Source organism: Bufo gargarizans, chromosome 8 (assembly GCF_014858855.1).
Source record: "Bufo gargarizans isolate SCDJY-AF-19 chromosome 8, ASM1485885v1, whole genome shotgun sequence".
NCBI lineage: Eukaryota > Metazoa > Chordata > Amphibia > Anura > Bufonidae > Bufo > Bufo gargarizans.
In genome coordinates, this window is record NC_058087.1 from 136,817,871 (window position 1) to 136,837,581 (window position 19,711).

Below are 19,711 nucleotides of genomic sequence, written 5' to 3' on the forward strand. Positions count from 1 at the left end.
GAACAGCAGTCAGGTCCAGACCCCGATGAGGACGACGAGCGCAGATGAGCTTCCCTGAGACGGTTTCTGACAGTTTGTGCAGAAATTCTTTGGTTATGCAAACCGAACCGATTGTTGCTGCAGCTGTCCGGGTGGCTGGTCTCAGACGATCATGGAGGTGAACATGCTGGATGTGGAGGTCCTGGGCTGGTGTGGTTACACGTGGTCTATGGTTGTGAGGCCGGTTGGATGTACTGCCAAATTCTCTGAAACACCTTTGGAGACAGCTTATGCTAGAGAAATGAATATTCATTGCACGGGCAACAGCTCTGGTAGACATTCCTGCAGTCAGCATGCCAATTGCACGCTCCCAAACGTTGCGACATCTGTGGCATTGTGCTGTGTGATCAAACTGCACTTTTCAGAGTGGCCTTTTATTGTGGACAGTCTATGGCACACCTGTGCAATATTCATGCTGTCTAATCAGCACCTTGATATGCCACACCTGTGAGGTGGGATGGATTATCTCGGCAAAGGAGAAGTGCTCACTAACACAGATTTAGACAGATTTGTGAACAATAATTGAGAGTAATGGGTCTTATGTGTATGTAGAAAAGGTTTCAGATCTTTGAGTTCAGCTCATGCAAAATGGGAGCAAAACCGAAAGTGTTGCGTTTATATTTTTGTTCAGTGTAGATTACAGCCATGTGTGTATACCATTGTGAATAAAGGTCTTACATTTAAAGCAGGGGTGCACAACCTGCGGCTCGGGGGCCACATGCGGCCCTCGATACCATTCTGTCTGGTAAAAGACATGTATGTCTATGTCTTGTGAATGCTCATATGTATCTTTCATGTATTCTCCCATTAGATGGGAGTCCTGGAAGTGTAACTAGACATTAATGATATATACTGTATGTTCAGTATGCCAGAAATACAGAATTTCAGTTGGTAATACCCCTTTAAGCTTTATTTTTGGCCCTTGGAATTGATTCAGGCTGAACATGTGGCCCCCAACCAGAAAAGGTTGTGCACCCCTGATTTAAAGGAACTCTTATCAGCTTGGACAAGCCATATTAAAGGGAATGTGATATCAGAAAATTACCTATTGTTTAAACACCATGTTTAAAGAATTTTTGGTGATGTTATTTTTAATTTTCCATGTCAGAATCTATATTTAAACAAAAAACATAAAATCCTGCAGTTTTCTTACTGGCCCCTAAGCCTAATAATAGGCGCCACTTCTTGGTATGTACAGATCACCTTACTGCAGTTATCCCCTTATCATTACAGGCAGCATTAGTATAGCATATTTCACCTCTGTGTATGATAGCACAGGATCCCCCATTCACATTAGGTGATTGTCAAAGCTTATCTATACTCCTTGCTTGTACAATGACCTCTCCACAGGCCCCAGAGCACGCCTAGACAACTCTCCCATAGAAGTCAGTGGGGTCCCCTCCTGACCAATGGGGCTGCCGTAAAGCAATTCTTAAAATGTTGTTAACAGCAGTTCAAGCAAGATGGCCGCCCCTATATTCATGTTAAGGAAACAGAATTCAAAAAAATCTGCGATCACAAAATAAAAACAGATTAGAACAAAAGGATATGTTTTGCTATCTGGATTTAACTGGCAGGAAAACATTTTGGTGACACTTTCCCTTTAATTACATTAATGCATGCTGATCCTGAGTTCAGGTGAGTAATTTGTATTTCTATACTTACCACAATCTGGCCATGTAATCCAGTATGTATGTGTGCTTAGGAGTCCTTTCAATGCATTACGTGGCTGATTTGCAGGCACACAGTGGGGAAACGGGACACAAATTACTGACCTGAGCTTAGTGCCAGCTATGCCAATCACGCATCAGTGTCGTTAATAGCAGCGGCCCAAGGCGACAAGAGTCCCTTTAATTTAGCCTCTTGTCTCACTCTTAGACATTATTAATCCGCTTATCAGAAGTGCTACAATCCAAAATCTTGTGTAAACTCCTGTGTTATGTTATCTCTGCTTCACGTAGTGGCAGATTTAAAGGGAATGTGTCATCAGAAAAGGACCTGCTGTTTAAATCACTTTTTTATGTTTAACATATTTTTTAAGAATTTTTGATGATGTTTTTAATTTTCCACGTATTCCATATATTTAGATAAAAAAGATAAAAATCCTGCAGTTTTTGCACTAGCCACTAAGCCTAATAATAGGGGCCACGTCTTGGTTTGTACAGATCACTTTACTGCAGATAACTCATTCAAATCTTGCCTGTAATGATATCACCTCTGTGTATAGATAAGACAGGATCCTCCATTCACAATAGGTGATTGTCAGAGCTTATGTATTTTTTCCTTGTACAATGACCTCTGCACAGGGCACAGAAAATGCCTAGAAAACTCTCCCATAGAAGTCAGTGGGGTCCCTTCCTGACCCATGGGGCTGCCACAAAGCAATTTTCTTAGCGCTCTTTCACACAAGCGGATCCCGTGCGGGTAATCCGCTGCGTGAAAGAGAGCCAAGCCCTGTTCCCGACAGCAGAGACACGGAGCATTAACATGACTGATAATGCTCCGTGCGCTCGGTGATCTTTTTACTACAAAATGACAGTGAGATAAAGTTTTCACCGTGATTTTGTAGTAAAAAGGTCACAGAGAGGCACAGAGCATTATCAATCATGTTACTGCTCCGTGTCTCTGCTGTCCAGGCTTGGCTCTCTTTCATGCAGCAGATTACCCACACGGGATCCGCTCGTGTGAAAGAGCCCTAAATTCTTTCTAAATGCTGTTAAGAACAGCTCAGGTAAGATGGCCGTCCCCATATTCATGTTCAGGAAATAGAATAAAAGATCTACAATCAGAAAAAAAAACTGATTAGAAAAAATGATTTGTGCTTCTATCTGATTCTAACTGGCAGATAATATTGTTGGTGACACATTTCCTTTAAACCGTCTTACTGCTGTAAACAAAATTCATGCAATACAGTACGGCCAGAATGAGTGGTCGCTGTACACACTAAGCCATGCCCACCCCCAGCAGCCATGACTCTGCTCATCTGGCTGCCACAGGTTAGAGTTTCTGCCTGCATTCTGCCAGCCATACCCTTAGAATCATCATTGGCCTCATAACCAATATCCTATGTAATCTAACATTATTGGTATACACAGGATACTTTGCTCCTAATGCTCATTGTATCACTTTCCAAGGTAATATTTGTACCACGGAGATCTTAATGGTGCAGACATGATTACCGTATATTTTTTGCACACCCTATATAGACTGTGTTCATATTGCATACATATGTGCTGGTAAAGTATTAAAGAGGTACCTTTTTTATTTTATTTTACTGGTTAGGAAAGTCTGTGCTTTTCTAAACAGTGGGTCATCCCAAAAATAAAAGTACAGTATAACGTGTTGTTGACTTTTTTCCATTGTGGCCAATGTATTCCACTATGGCTTTACAGTGGCATACATCAGAGGTACATGTCAGAGCATACTCCCAATATACAGGTCCTTCTAAAAAAATTAGCATATTGTGATAAAGTTCATTATTTTCTGTAATGTACTGATAAACATTAGACTTTCATATATTTTAGATTCATTACACACCAACTGAAGTAGTTCAAGCCTTTTATTGTTTTAATATTGATGATTTTGGCATACAGCTCATGAAAACCCAAAATTCCTATCTCAAAAAATTAGCATATCATGAAAAGGTTCTCTAAACGAGCTATTAACCTAATCATCTGAATCAACTAAGTAACTCTAAACACCTGCAAAAGATTCCTGAGGCTTTTAAAAACTCCCAGCCTGGTTCATTACTCCAAACCGCAATCATGGGTAAGACTGCCGACCTGACTGCTGTCCAGAAGGCCATCATTGACACCCTCAAGCAAGAGGGTAAGACACAGAAAGACATTTCTGAACGAATAGGCTGTTCCCAGAGTGCTGTATCAAGGCACCTCAGTGGGAAGTCTGTGGGAAGGAAAAAGTGTGGCAGAAAACGCTGCACAACGAGAAGAGGTGACCGGACCCTGAGGAAGATTGTGGAGAAGGACCGATTCCAGACCTTGGGGGACCTGCGGAAGCAGTGGACTGAGTCTGGAGTAGAAACATCCAGAGCCACCGTGTACAGGCGTGTGCAGGAAATGGGCTACAGGTGCCGCATTCCCCAGAAACAGCGGCAGAAGCTCCTGACCTGGGCTACAGAGAAGCAGCACTGGACTGTTGCTCAGTGGTCCAAAGTACTTTTTTCGGATGAAAGCAAATTTTGCATGTCATTCGGAAATCAAGGTGCCAGAGTCTGGAGGAAGACTGGGGAGAGGGAAATGCCCAAATGCCTGAAGTCCAGTGTCAAGTACCCACAGTCAGTGATGGTCTGCGGTGCCATGTCAGCTGCTGGTGTTGGTCCACTGTGTTTTATCAAGGGCAGGGTCAATGCAGCTAGCTATCAGGAGATTTTGGAGCACTTCATGCTTCCATCTGCTGAAAAGCTTTATGGAGATGAAGATTTCATTTTTCAGCACGACCTGGCACCTGCTCACAGTGCCAAAACCACTGGTAACTGGTTTACTGACCATGGTATTACTGTGCTCAATTGGCCTGCCAACTCTCCTGACCTGAACCCCATAGAGAATCTGTGGGATATTGGGAAGAGAAAGTTGAGAGACGCAAGACCCAACACTCTGGATGAGCTTAAGGCCGCTATCGAAGCATCCTGGGCCTCCATAACACCTCAGCAGTGCCACAGGCTGATTGCCTCCATGCCACGCCGCATTGAAGCAGTCATTTCTGCAAAAGGATTCCCGACCAAGTATTGAGTGCATAACTGAACATAATTATTTGAAGGTTGACTTTTTTTGTATTAAAAACACTTTTCTTTTATTGGTCGGATGTAATATGCTAATTTTTTGAGATAGGAAATTTGGGTTTTCATGAGCTGTATGCCAAAATCATCAATATTAAAACAATAAAAGGCTTGAACTACTTCAGTTGGTGTGTAATGAATCAAAAATATATGAAAGTCTAATGTTTATCAGAACATTACAGAAAATAATGAACTTTATCACAATATGCTAATTTTTTTAGAAGGACCTGTATACTTCTGGTGCATAGCCAAAGTGCAATGTGCACAATTTCTGAAATCGACACTTTGTTCATTATCAATTTTGCTCTGTTCATAGTGTTAACATAAACGGATGTTTTATTGTCTTTGTGTTTTAGGGCAATTGATTACTTCCATAGACGAATTTACTGGTTAATGGAAGGCAGCAGGAAGGTAATGCACAAGTATTCACCCTCCAGCTTCAACAGAGACCAGTGTCAACCAGAGTCCAATGGCAACTATGTGCTTAATACTTTGTGGCCACAAAGCAACAAATGGCGCATAGTTCTTATTCACTATATACAACCTTTTCTGTTCAGTGCTTGTATCCCATCTGGCACGGTCTTGTAAACCCACCTTTTTCCAATCCCACAATTCACACATTATCCTCTTTCTCACCAAAGTTCAATAAACCCCAAGCCCTTTTCCCAGTACTTTATTACCAGACCTTTATCTTCAGGGCTGGTTGGAGATCTGCTGGACTTGTGTAGCAGTGTATATTCTGGGTCAGGGGGGAACTAGCTCTCCTTAGGGAGAGAGCACCTTAATCAGTGTGAGCCGGAGACTTATAGGCCATACATGCTCCTCTGGAATTCTGGGAGGGAAGGGAAGGGATACAAATAAGCTCTTAACAAGCTCTGCCTCTAATGCCACCAGATGTAAGGCAGCTATCCTATATAAGCCTTGAGACATGACTTGGATATTAAATAAGCCAGCATCTCATCTGCAGACAGCTGTTTCGGGGGTAATTGCACCTCATCAGTGCAGATCAGAAAGTACTGGCTTAACTGGGTGAGAGGCCTGTGTCCGGGTTTAGGAGGGAACTAACTCTCCTTCGGGAGAGAGCACCTTAATTAGTGTGAGGAGACTTATAGGCCATACATGCTCCTCTGGAATTCTGGTAGGGAAGGGATGCAAATGAGCTCTTAACAAGCTCACAGGCCTCTCACCCAGTTAAGCCAGTACTCTTTGCTCTGCACTGATGAGGGGCAATCGCGCCGAAACAGCTGTCTGCAGATGAGGTGCTGGCTTATTTAATATCCAAGTCATGTCTCAAGGCTTATTTTAAGAGCTGAACATTGACTTATAGGACAGCTGCCTTACATCTGGTGGCATTAGAGGCAGAGCTTGTTAGGAGCTCATTTGTATCCCTTCCCTCCCAGTGTATATTCTGTAACTGAAAATGGCTGCTTATACTGAGTACCCTTTTGCCTTGCTTGTGTAAACTGAACTTTCTATGGCCTCCAAAAGGCTTTTTATTATTATTATGCATTACGCAGGAATGCTGGAGTGAGGTTATGGCAGCCATCTTTAGCAGCTCTGCTTGCTGCTTCAGCGAGTCAGCGACTGCCAGATTTCATGTAATAGTCAAACCCATCCCTATCTGATCTCACAAATGAGTGAACCATTGGCGAAGCAAACACGTGTTTTAGGAAGGAGATTGGGTAAAATTGAAAGATCAGTATGTAAAACTTTAGTTATGTTGTCTTGTTATATTACTAATTCTTTGCATTATATTGTAGATGTTTGGACTTGTTCTGGGGAAAAATGTAGGTCTGCTGATCGATTCATCACATTTAAACTGCGGTCCAAGGAGAATGGATTTCTTAAGAGGCCTTTTGGTAATAAATTATACATGAATGACTTGTTTTGGTGTATATGAAAAATAAATTATTTGACTTGATTGTGATATTACCATAAATATTGATAGTATCACAGACTTGAAAATATTTGGAAAATATGAATAAAAAAAACCCCACAAGCTGAACTATAAGAGTTAACATACCGGTATATATGGTTGCATTTCTTACTGGACTTCAGTTTTGTATATGGTTATACTCAGATTTCAAAAAGTAGAACTGGCTTAGTTGCCCATAGCAACCAATCCGATTCCACCTTTCTTTTTCAAAAGGAGCTGTGAAAAATGAAAGGAGGAATCTAATTGGTTGCTATGGGCAACTAAGCCAGTTCTACTTTACACCAATTGGATAAATGACCCTCATTACATTTCCATCAACTTTTGCAGTGAACTTGTTCTTAATTGTGTATAAGTAATGCATTGCGTATTATTTAGTGCTTTGTAGATGAGCAGCTGTGCTACAAAGACAAGATTTTTCTGATGTCGTTTGGAACTGATGTCTCGTGTCCGTGGGAATATCCAAAAGATGTCAACATTCGTGTGTAAGTATATTCTAATTTTCAGTCCCTCTCAGGATATTCATAATTTTTATTACTTTTTTCTTGCTGCCTGATAAAATAAATTTACTAAGGTTGTACTGAAAATTTACAATAATGCAGTCTCATATCTAAACTACTGGTAAGTAGATTTCCCTCAGGGCTGTGGAGTCCGAGTCATTATAAAATGGACCGACTCTGACTCCAAAAATATATAATAAATTGGTACAGTTAGTTCAATGCAGTATGTGCTGAATATATTTTCATAAGAATTTGGGAAAATGATGAAATGTCCAATAAATATCTGTTCTATTTCTGATCTAAGGATCTAGGCTTTTAGTTGAGATGAATGTCTGCTGCCCTTTATGTAGATGCTCAGTAGTGAAGCTCCTCCGCTACAGATCGGAGGAAAACGCACTGGGAAGGAATGGCTGCACTCATCTCAGATCTGCTAGAAAAAACTGTATTAAAGAGGTTTTCTCACTAGTTACAAAAGATTAGCTTTCAACATAAAGGGACAGTTAAAAGAAGACATTTTCTAAATACATTGGTCAGTAGATTTTACTTTAGTCATGAACTATAGAGTCTAGACCAGAGATGCTCAACCTGCGGCCCTCCAGCTGTTGCAAAACTACAACTCCCAGCATGCGTGGTCAGCCTACAGCTACTACGGCATGCTGGGATTTACAGTTTTGCAACAGCTGGAGGGCCCAGTTGAGCATCCCTGGTCTAGACAGTTTAGCAGGTCTCTCGCTGTGGGCCATATGTCCTGGAGCTCCATTGAGCGTGCGCACGGGAGTACACAGCATCATAGATTACAATGCTGCTGTGCACGTCGGGCCGCCCACGGGGCTATTGTCCTGCACTCATAAGATCATATGAGTGCGGGACAATAGCCCCGCGGGTGGTCTGACGTACACAGCATTATTGCAATCTATGATGCTGTGTACTCCCGTGCGAACGATCAATGCCGTTCAGGGACATATGGCCCGCTCACGGACCGCATATCTCGGAGGGCATACGGTCATGTGCAAGAGGCCTAAGTCAAGTACTTCTTAGTAAATCTAAACTTTCAATAAACTGTGCATAAATCAATTGTCCAGTGCATGCTCTCTCTGTATGCTTTATGTGTTAGTTTGCTTTTCCTCTGAGCTCATGTTGGGAGAGGTTAGCTGCTTTGATGGCTTCTATATGCTATACATAGAAAATAAGGGGGAAAACCGTTTTTTAACATCTCAAATTCAGAAATAGAGAAACACACATGTGAAAAAGTACAACTGCTTTTTTTCCCACTTACTGCAGCGTTTTGCATATTTACAATTTATTAACGTTTTTTGCGTTTTAAAGTTGTATCCAATAAATATATTTTATGTTCTACCTAAATAGCTTGATTATTGTATCATAAGGGTGATAAAAAGCTTAAATTAAGTTATTGCTCAAACATGCGCCATGTATGTGGGAGTCTGAGTTAGGGGAAATTGAGGAGTCTGAGTCAAGGCTTTGGCTTAACGACTCCACAGCCCTGCACCTAGCATTCTTGTATGGCTCTATTTGCTCCTACTGACAACAGTTTCTCTTTAAAACATTTTCTTTTTAAAGGGATTCTGTCACCAAGTTTTGTGCTATAGAGATGCGGACATGCACGGCTAGATCGCCGCTAGCATGTCCGCAATATATCTGTCCTAGAGGGCTGTGTGGTTTTAATTTCTTAAATCCTTTTTTAAAGAAATTAAAACCACACAGCCCTATAGGACAGATATATTGCAGACATGCTAGCGGTGATCTAGCCGTGCATGTCCGCAGCTCTATAGCACAAAACTTGGTGACAGAATCCCTTTAAAAACATTTTCTCTCCTTTCTATAGATTACATGAAGCAAGACAGTGGATTCAAGAGATGCAGCCTCGAGGTGGCTGTAACTTACTCCTAGCATTACGGAAAGCTTTGCAGATCCAGGACCTGGATACTCTTGTGGTTATCGTTAGCAACTGGTATGGTTTTATAATGTACTTTTTAATATAATGAAATAGTTGTCCAGGACTTTAGTATTGATGGTTTATCCTCAGGATAGGTCATCAATATAAAGGCAGCTTTGTGAAGGGGCTGCAATCCTCTGGTGAGCACTACGGACTCTTCACAGTATAGCAAGCACTGTTCATTGTATTGTGGCTGTGTTTGGCTTAGTCCCATTCACTTGAAAGGGTCTGAGTTAAAGAAAGGCCATGTGATCAATGGACGTGGAGTCACAGGCCAAGCACCATGGCCTTTTCCAAAAGCTGAAACGGATCTCCACTGGGTAAATAAGTTTTGGACAACCCCTTTAATATACAACAAAGAAATTAGTAACACATATAAAAAATAGTATATAAATTGCATCCCTTTTAAAGTAGAATTTGGTAGGTAAATGTATAAATATTTTATAGACTACAGTATACTATACTTTAGACTTTATAGTATACTTTATAGACTATCAGACTACAGCTGATCAGCTCAGGAAACACCCGCTCTGTTTAATTAATTCCTCTAGAAAAGGAAGGCTAAACCTAGAAATAAATGAGAAAAGTAAACCAGAGATACCCTTGTCCACACTGTTTCTCAGTCAGCAGTATTTTCTGCATGTTACTAAAATACAGTCTTGTAGAAATCCTGCTGAGAACACAAGGGTTAGTCTCCTACTGATCAGTTCCTCTTTCTGCTAACTGGTAAGGGGGTCGGTGTAGTCAAAGGATAGGATTTAGCAACCTTTTTGTCCAGCTACAGACAGAGCAGTGTTAAGAGGGGTCCTGCTGCAGTCAGTTGTCCTGCAGCAAGACACCGTACATTGAGGAGAAGGAGGAGGGCATGGCTGATCTGGGGAACACAGATAACATTATAGACATTTCATAGTTTCAATTACATTTTAAGGAGATTGCTGGGATATTGTTTTATTTACTAAACATGGGGGCCTGCTCAGGAGCTGAGCGGGCACCATACCCGCCAGTAGCCTGCTGTTTTACACAGCAGACACCCGGAGACATTTTCTGTAATCTACAGTAATGCTGGTAACGGACATTTAAACCCTCAGATTCCATGGTCAGTTGTGACCACAACTGAAGTCTTAGGAACACTGCACTCCCGGGGCCTGAATGACTCCCCCGTGCTGAGATTGAGGGAGTTATTCGGTTGCAGTCTATGGGAGTAGCTATCAGATGACCAGGGAGCGGTGAGTACAGCTAGCAGCAGGAGCACGGTATTCACTGCTCCCGGTCCTACTCTGTACTAGTGAGTGATTCCATAATAGAAGTGCTCACTAGTATTCTGTCGATAAGATACACTGCCATTTTCCCCTTTTGGGGAAGAAGAGAGGGGGGGAGATTGCGTTTATGGAGCGAATAATACAGTAAATGTAGTATGCCTGTAATCATACTGACCTGTAGAATGAAGGTAATAGGTCAGTTTTACGAGATGGGGAACGCCGTAAAATCTAAACCAATAAAACTTTGGTGGAATTATGTTTTTGTTCCAATTCTACCCCATTTGGAAATGTATTCCAGCTTCTCACTACATATACACACTGCAATATAAAATGGTGCCATTCAAAAGTACAAATTGTCCTGCAAAAAAAATAAGCCCTCATATGTGAACGGTAAAATAAAAAAAGTTATGACTCTGGGAAAAAGAAACTACAAAACATAACAGACCCATTAGTCTCTATTTTTTTACTTCCAGAGAACCACTTTAGAAAATAATGACTATTTTTAAAATGTATTTACTCTAGATGTAATATTACATATATGTCTTGCATTTCATTATGTTCACACCTGCATCTTATTATATTTGACATTGATAATCTATTTATAAATTCGTGTTAAATATTATTTTTGTTTTCTTGTCTTTAGCCCTGACCAGACATCAGATGTCCTTTCTGACTACCTGCTGCAGTGCACCATGGGGAAAAGTCTTAAAATCCACCTAGTTGCATTTGATAGCATTGGGCAGGTAATTTACAGTAATTTTTAATTAGTCACACAATATTAGCATATTTTATTAAATATTTTGTAACTAAGTATTTACCTAGAAATACCGTATTTTTCGCCCCATAAGGTTTTAGAGGAGGACAATACGAAAAAAAAATATTCATTACAGCTCTGGTCAGACCACTAATCTGACCCCCAATGTTAATCAGAGCTCAACTGACAGCCCCAATAAGACCCCTAATGTTAATAAGACCTTAGATCAGACCCCAGCTCAGACCCCCAGTCAGACCTCAGCTCAGACCCCAATGTGAATGACCCCCAATCAGACCTCAGGTAAGAGCCCCATGCCTCTCATCAGCCCCCCATATGTCTTTCACCAGCCACCATTGCCTCTCACCAGCCTCCAGCAGCCTCTCTTCAGCCCCATTGGCTGATCGCTGCAGGAAGTAAGCTGAGACTGACCAGACCACTGAAGTAGCAGCTGTAGATCCGCAGGGTAATTGAAGAGATGAGTATAGGGCTTTTTAACCCCCATTTCCTAATCTTGGTTCAATTTGTGTAAATCCTGAAAAAAACTTTAAGATAAATTATGCAATAACTTGTTTATTCCCCTACAGGCTGATTTACAGGCAGTGGCTGAATCAGTTGGAGCACATTTTCATTGCTTCTCTTCATGGAAAGAGGTATTCTATATCTGAGGTTATAGTACATTTCCATCACAATGATCCATCACCAGTAAAGTACCTTAGTAACTGGAAATAGAATGACAATGTTTGGTTTATGTTGCTTTAAACAGGATGAAATTTATGCAAGCACCGATATTAAGTTAATATTCAAAGAGGTTCAGAAAGCAGTAGGCATCTTGAACAAGATCAAAGAGCTGCGGCAAGGAAAACTGGATGACACTTTTATCAGTATAATACAAAAGGTGAGCGAATTCTGATGAATTACTCCTGTCAGCGTTACATCCTGGAGAAAAACAAGGGCGTAAAGATAAGTGTCCTAATATATTATGCCCTGCAGATCCTGAAGGTGCCCAAAACTGACAATTTTAACCAAAATAATTTTTCATTTGGTGAATGGTGAAAATGAATAACCAACTATTGTGTCAGCTGACTGATGGCAAATTGTCAACCATGTCTAAAATTGTCATCTATAGTCACAAGTCCTTGAAAGATCTTTCTTCAAAAGAATGCTCCCAGAATCTTCCTAAAATTATCCCAGAAAGATGAGATTCTCCATGTCATTGAATATGTATGGTCCGTTTGAACGACTGTAAGAAGCAATATCGAATTACCGTACATATGTATGACTGCATCAGAACAGTCATGGACCAGGCGATCATTCTTTCAATGGTTGGTCGACCATATACCTACTTCTGTCTAAGTAAAAGTACTCCTCTTAGCATTTTAAGTAGTAGTATTTTTATAAAAGTAGAAGTATCATTTTCAATTCAATAGTAAATAGGCTGAAAACATTTAAAAGGGTTTTGCAAGATTTTCATACTGATGACCTATCCTCAGGATAGGTAATCAGTATCTGATCGGTGGGGGTCCTCTGATGATCAGCTGTTTGAGAAGACACTGGCGCTTCTGTGATCTCCGCTGCCTTCTCACAGCTTACCAAGCGCAGCGCCGTACATTTGATATCGTATGTGCATGGTATCACGCTCAGCCCCATTCAGTTCAATGGACCTGAGCTGCTCTCAGGCCATATAACACATGAATGTGTCGTCACTGGCCTAGAAAAAGCTAGTCACTCACAGAGCCGGTGCCTTCTCAAGCAGCATATTGGCGGCGGATTGGCGGTGGTCCCAGGTGTCTGACCCCCACTGATCACATACTTTCTCAGAAAAAAACTTCTGTTAAAGGTGATATCCCACGAAAAGTATCTATCATTCTCTCCACGGGATTGGTTAAATGTATGATTGCTGAGGACACCACTGCTGGGAACCCCACCACCATTAGAATGGGGCCCCCATTCCAGAGGAGTCTGGAGCAGTAGTCATGGATGTGCGCTGCTGCTATATATTTAGAGTTTATGTACAGTGCTTGGCTATTTCTATCAGCCCTATAGCCCTATAGACATTGAGTGGCGCATAAGGGCGTATGTGTTCAATACTCTATTGAAATTCCTCCAGAATGCGGGCTCAGTACCCTTATTCTAGTGATCGTGGGAGTTCTAAAAGTGGGGCCTCCAGTGATCAAACATTTATCACCAATCCTGTGGATCTGTAATATATGTTTTAGTGGGATAACTTTATTGCTACGGTCTGATCACAATGTTTGCCCTTCACTGTGGACTGACTGCCAGTGTCGTCCTCTGGCCAGAAATGAATTCAGTCTCATGTAAGAATACACAAGACTAATTTCAATTCATTCAGGAGCCTTTACAGTTGTTATTACGCTTTGCAGGATTCATAGGATGCTTTACAGGGGCGTAGCTAAAGGCTCACGGGCCCTAGTGCAAGAGTTCAGCTTGGGCCCCCCTTCCCTCAGTGCTTTGTGGCCAGGGGCAGGGAAGCACATAGCCTTCCCCCCCCATGGCAAATTCTTGACCTAACCCCTTACCTCTAGTCAGAGGTGTAACTTGCCCAGCATGCACTTTCTATAATACCATTGTCACACGCGGCACAAGTGTCTTTGGGCCCCTCAGGCTCCTGGGCCCGGTAGCGACTGCTACCTCTGCACCCCCTATAGCTACGCCCCTGATCCTTTACATGATTCACTGATGACTTCTAGTACATTATGAAAATAAAACAACAGGAAAAATGAAAGAAATTGAACAGTGGTGTGTAATATGAATCGTTCCCTACCTGTTTATAATGGTGACATTCATGCCCGTTTTCTTACCTAATCACCCTTGAAGCTGTGTACTTGAACATTCTGGTTCTTGCTTACAGTGAGCTGTTTATTGTGTCACATAGGCCGTATTTTTAGGTTGTAGTAAGAAGTGGTTGTCTGATTTAGCTATGTAAATTTACCAGTGCAAATTTATTTTTTTCCCAGATATCAACTGAGGTTGCCAAAATACCTCCCTCTGCATTTCTTCCAAAGCCACCCAATCACAATGCACCACTGAATATAAACATACCCAATTTTTCACCCAGAACATCTGCTGAATGGCTGAAGAAAAACGGACTGAAAGGTAAAAGGTTATTAGAATTATTGGAATAACAGAATAAAGTGGTCTTAAAAGGCAGAAAATGCTCAAAACCCCATATGCTGTTGCGCATTTCTAACCGGGGGAGCAAATCCTGCACATGTGGTCCGTTGCTAACAGCAATCCTCAGCAAAAATACATACAATGGAGGATGCCCGCAACGGACCACATGTACCACAAAGACATTCTAGACAGGATAGCCAAATGTTCGGATGTGATTGGCTATATAAAACAGATTTACAAAAAATGGTGCACTACAATGGTAAATGCAATTGACAATATATGGCTAAACCCTCACACTGATATTAAAATGAGACTTTCACCAATATATTCTTATATCAAGAACATACCGGAGTCCGCGCACTCTGTCAAGGTATCTCAAAGTGGCACGGGACCTAACGCTAACCTACCTGTGCTGTATGGGCATTTGCAGGGGCATAAGGTCTGTCACTCCCAAGTGGATAAAATGAAGTAGCTGCTACCCTGAGCTCAATTTTAGCTCTAAGCTGTAGTTTCACTTTACTAACCCCCAGGGCATCAAGTCTTGCAGTTGAAAAATAGCTAGCATTCATATTTTACAATCTCAATCACCTTTGTGTTTTGTACCATGCAGCATGAATTTTATAGCTCAGTGCAGAGACCTCTCTGTTTCCATTCCAATGAATGGTTAAAAAGTACAGTAATAGAACATTTAGGCTCTATTCACACCACCATCAGAGGTTCTGTTCAGAGCCTACGGGGGAGACCCTTCATTTCACTTGCGCTAGAAAATTGGCTTTTAAAAGTCGCAGGCTGTGTGTTCGTGACTTTTTAAATGCAAGTGCCTCTTTTTACGCCGCCCTCGCCACTTTTCCACGTGCAGGAAACACCTGAGACAAATATGATAATCTTCATTTACACCAGTTTTCTGGTGCAAATAAAGCTCTGAGCTGTCATAGAATTTCTGTTTAGGTGCACAGACTGCCAGAGGAGACGCCAGATTTATCACAAGGCCTGTGCCTCATCATAAATTAGACGCATCCTCCAGCAGTGCAGGGGGTATCCAACCCGGTGCAAAAAGCACTGGTCTTGGTAAGTCTCCCCCTGTGATTGCAAATTTGATGCAAAGAATTGCACTGAAATAGGGTCCATCAGGCGGCAGTGATATCCACTATTCGATGAATTCGGCAGAGCATTGTGGTTTCCGTTATAAATGCAGGCCACAACATTGACTCAGTCTGAGATGTAGGTCATAAAGCTGTCACCTTCTGTAATCCTCAATTCAATATTTTGTGTAATATTAAGTGATCTCAGGAATCCTTACCTGTCAGGTGATTTATGCTCCCTTATCTAAGCAGCATATGATAGAGGGGTTCGGGCAGAGCTTTGTAATATATAGGTTTTTGTTCAGAATTTCAAAGTAAAAAGTAGTGCAGATCTTGACAGGACTCCTAGGAGAGGCGGTGAGAGTCTTGATGACTCGGCCCACAAACATCCACTATCATATCCTACTCTCAGGACTGCAAAAATCACCTGACGAGTTTGTTGGCCTTACACCTGCAACAGTTGTCATGTTCAGCAATGATAACTGTATGTATAAAATGATAAATATAATTTTGTTTATAGCCAAAAAGATGACCCTCTATCAAATACTAGCTCCTAATGCATATTCCGCGCTGGAGGAATTTGTGCCCATACTTCAAAAAACTGTCTCATCTACACTTCTCGAGGTAAGCTACTTTCCTTTTACACAGATATTATATCAAACCTGTGAGATACAGTTCTATAATTAATATGACAAAATGAAAATTATACAGAGTAGTATCTATATTGTTGTGAAAGCAAAACGGAGTGACTCTTATCCTCTCTGTTTAATAATATTTAAAGGGATTTTCATATATTTTTTTTTCTTCTACAAATCGGCCACAATCTGTTAAAAATAAATGAAATAAACCATACACCTGTCCCCGTTGCGCTTAAGTTCCTGGTCCTTGCTTGACATGGAAATGCCGGGGAAGGCCTACTCAGGTGGGTCACCTTTAGGGCTCATGTGGCCCATATGCAGATCCATTCAATTCAATGGGTCCGCATAAAAAACTGAATTTACTGTGTGCATTCCCTATGTCCGCATGGCCGTTCCACAAGAAATAGAACATGTCCTATTTATGTCTATATTACAGACAAGGATAGCACTGTTCTGTTAGGGGTTGGCTGTTCTGTTCCGCAATGCACTCAGTTGGAATCCGTGTTTTGCGGATCTGCCATTTGCAGACCGTAAAACATCCAATGGACGTGGGCATGAGCTCTTAGGGCCAGTGACTGGCTGAGTGGGCCTGTCATTGCTTTTTTGATATGTCGAAGGAAGTGAAGAACAGCGGGAATCGGTGTTCTCAGAATTCGCTTCCATCCCATACAATATGCGTGATCTAGGGGTTGCTCAGGGACAGGAAGTCCCCCTGTCGACACAAAACCCCCATAATATTTTTTATATATATGCATATATATTTATAATATTACTTTTATTTTTTAGCGAGCAATGATGCAGTTTGAATGGTATGATGGAACAGTTAAAAACATTCATGTGGATCTCCCAGTGCTTTATGAATACCAGGTAACTCTTCCAATGATTGCATAAAGGACAGCAATGCTGTTGTATAGCTAGAAGTACACAACAGCTGATCACAAGAGAACTAGACATTTTTCACTGATAAAACATATTACAAAGTTTCTTGTGGTCGCATGTACTATTGATTTATACAAAGTCGAGTGAAAAGTTAGTGACCATTTAAATATCTGCGTACCGTGAGCTTTAACAGTCCATTAGGCGGTCTGATCAATGATTGACAGTCATCTCCATAAGCAAAAAAAGATTTGGACTATTGGACCAGTCACTGGACTCCTAAACCTTGAAAGAGCAGAGCTTTTAATGAAGAAAATACGGTTATACTGAATATTTCTCCCCTAAAACTGATCTATGAAATGCCCATAGATTTCACTGCATTTTCATGCTGATAGGTCTGGTTTAACCACTTCCATACCGGCCATTTACCCCCTTCCTGACTAGGCCTATTTTAGCAAATCTGACGTGTCACTTTATGTGGTAATAACTTTGGAACGCTTTTATTTATCCAGGCCATTCAGAGACTGTTTTCATGTGACACATTGTACTTCATGTTAATGGTAAATTTGAGTTGATATGTTTTACCTTTAATTATAAAAAAAATCCAAAAGTTAAGCTAAATTTTAATCTCTCTGTTTTTAAGACAGATAGTAATGCCTCAAAATATTCATTAATTAACATTCCCCCAGGGCCGTCTTTAATATTGATTGGACCCTGGGCAAAAATTTACTTGGGCCCCCTGGATCCCGCCTTCCCACACCTTAGCAGGCAATCACGCCCTCCACCACAACACACACACAAAAAATCCACACATCTGGTAGAGTACAGTGAATGACTGTAAATACTTCCAGTTCTGAAGACTCCAGCAGCTCAGGATCAGTGCTCTGGGCTGGAAGTGGGCACCGCTCTGCAGGAAGGTGACCAGGGCTCGGCTCACCCTAGTGTTACAGTGCACCCCATCACCCCACAGTATGCAGTATAGCACCCTATAGTATACAGCACCACACAGTATGCAGTATAGCACCCCACACTATACAGTACCCCACAGTATATAGTAGAGCAGTATAGCAGTCCACAGTATACAGCACCCCACAGTATACAACACCTCACAGTATACAACACCTCACAGTATACAACACCTCACTGTATACAGCACCCCAAACTATACACGATACAGCCCCCCACACTATACAGTACAGCAGTATAGCACTCCACAATATACAGCCCCCCACACTATACAGGCCCCCCACACTATACAGCCCCCCCACACTATACAGGCCCCCCACAGTATACAGCCCCCCCACACAGTATACAGCCCCCCCACACAGTATACAGCCCCCCCACACAGTATACAGCCCCCCCACACAGTATACAGCCCCCCCACACAGTATACGGCCCCCACACAGTATACGGCCCCCACACACAGTATACGGCCCCCACACAGTATACAGGCCCCCACACAGTATACAGGCCCCCACACAGTATACAGGCCCCCACACAGTATACAGCCCACCACACAGTATACAGCCCACCACACAGTATACAGCCCACCACACAGTATACAGGCCCCCACACAGTATACAGGCCCCCACACAGTATACTGCCCACCACACAGTATACAGCCCCCACAGTATACAGGCACCCCACAGTATACAGCCCCACAAAGTATACAGGCCCCCCACACAGTATACAGCCCACCACACAGTATACAGTCCCACACAATATACAGCCCCCCACAGTATACAGTCCCACACAATATACAGCCCCCCACAGTATACAGGCCCCCACACAATATACAGCACCCTACTATACAGTAGTTTACAGTATATTAACATAACAGCCCCTGTCACCTTTTTCTGATGTAATCTTCACACAAAAAAGCTCCACAGTTAACTTCTGCAACACTCCTGATAGGACCTGTGATGACCTCATAGCCATGTGACCAGTAATTGCTAGGTTACTGGTCACATGGTGATGATGTCATTAAGGTCCTAGATCACAACGTTAAAGTACACAGACAGCTTGACACCGGGGGCAGTAGCTAGCAGGGCTCAAGAGGCAGCTGCCTTGGGCCCCCCAGGAGCAACTGGGCCCGGGGCAGCTGCCCCTTTTGCCCCTTGGTAAAGATGGCCCTACATTCCCCATATGTCTACTTTATGTTGGCATCATTTTAGTAGTGTAATTTTATTTTTTTAGGACGTTAGAAGGTTTAGAATTTTAGAAGCAACTTTTGAAATTTTGAAAGTCAAGTTTTTTAAGGACCAGTTCAGTTCTGAAGTCACTTTGTGGGGCTCACATAATAAAACCAACCCATACATTACCCTATTTTAGAAACTACACCCCTCAAACTATTAAAAACTGATTTTATAAATGTTGTTAACCTTTTAGGTATTCCTGAGAAATTAAAGCAACATAGAGGTGAAATTTTAAAATTTTACTTTTTTTGCAAATTTTCCATTTTAATCAATTTTTTCCTGGAACACAGCAAGGGTTAACAACAAAACAAACCTCAATATTTATTACTCTTATTCTACAGTTTGCAGAAATACCTCATACCGTATGTGTCTTATACAGCTGTTTGGGCACACGACAGGGCACAGAAGGCAAGGAGCACCATATGGTTTTTGGAGGGCAGATTTTGCTGGCATGGTCTTTTTGCACCATGTTGCATTTGAAGAGACCCTGAGGTTCCCCCACAGTCAAAACCCCCAAAAAGTGACCACATATTATAAACTACAACACCCAAGGA

At 41.8% G+C, this 19,711-nt stretch overlaps 1 protein-coding gene across 1 annotated transcript in view; it reads left to right on the forward strand.

The window, feature by feature from the left end:
• The window catches only part of VWA3A (von Willebrand factor A domain containing 3A), a 148,098-nt gene that overhangs the window by 18,826 nt on the left and 109,561 nt on the right, over window positions 1–19,711 (forward strand). The window contains exons 6-15 of the mRNA XM_044304340.1: window positions 5,191–5,245; window positions 6,595–6,693; window positions 7,146–7,252; window positions 9,111–9,236; window positions 11,124–11,223; window positions 11,819–11,884; window positions 11,998–12,129; window positions 14,210–14,348; window positions 15,969–16,072; window positions 16,873–16,953. Coding sequence (XP_044160275.1) covers window positions 5,191–5,245; window positions 6,595–6,693; window positions 7,146–7,252; window positions 9,111–9,236; window positions 11,124–11,223; window positions 11,819–11,884; window positions 11,998–12,129; window positions 14,210–14,348; window positions 15,969–16,072; window positions 16,873–16,953 — 1,009 coding nt within the window. The remainder of the gene's footprint in view (window positions 1–5,190; window positions 5,246–6,594; window positions 6,694–7,145; window positions 7,253–9,110; window positions 9,237–11,123; window positions 11,224–11,818; window positions 11,885–11,997; window positions 12,130–14,209; window positions 14,349–15,968; window positions 16,073–16,872; window positions 16,954–19,711) is intronic.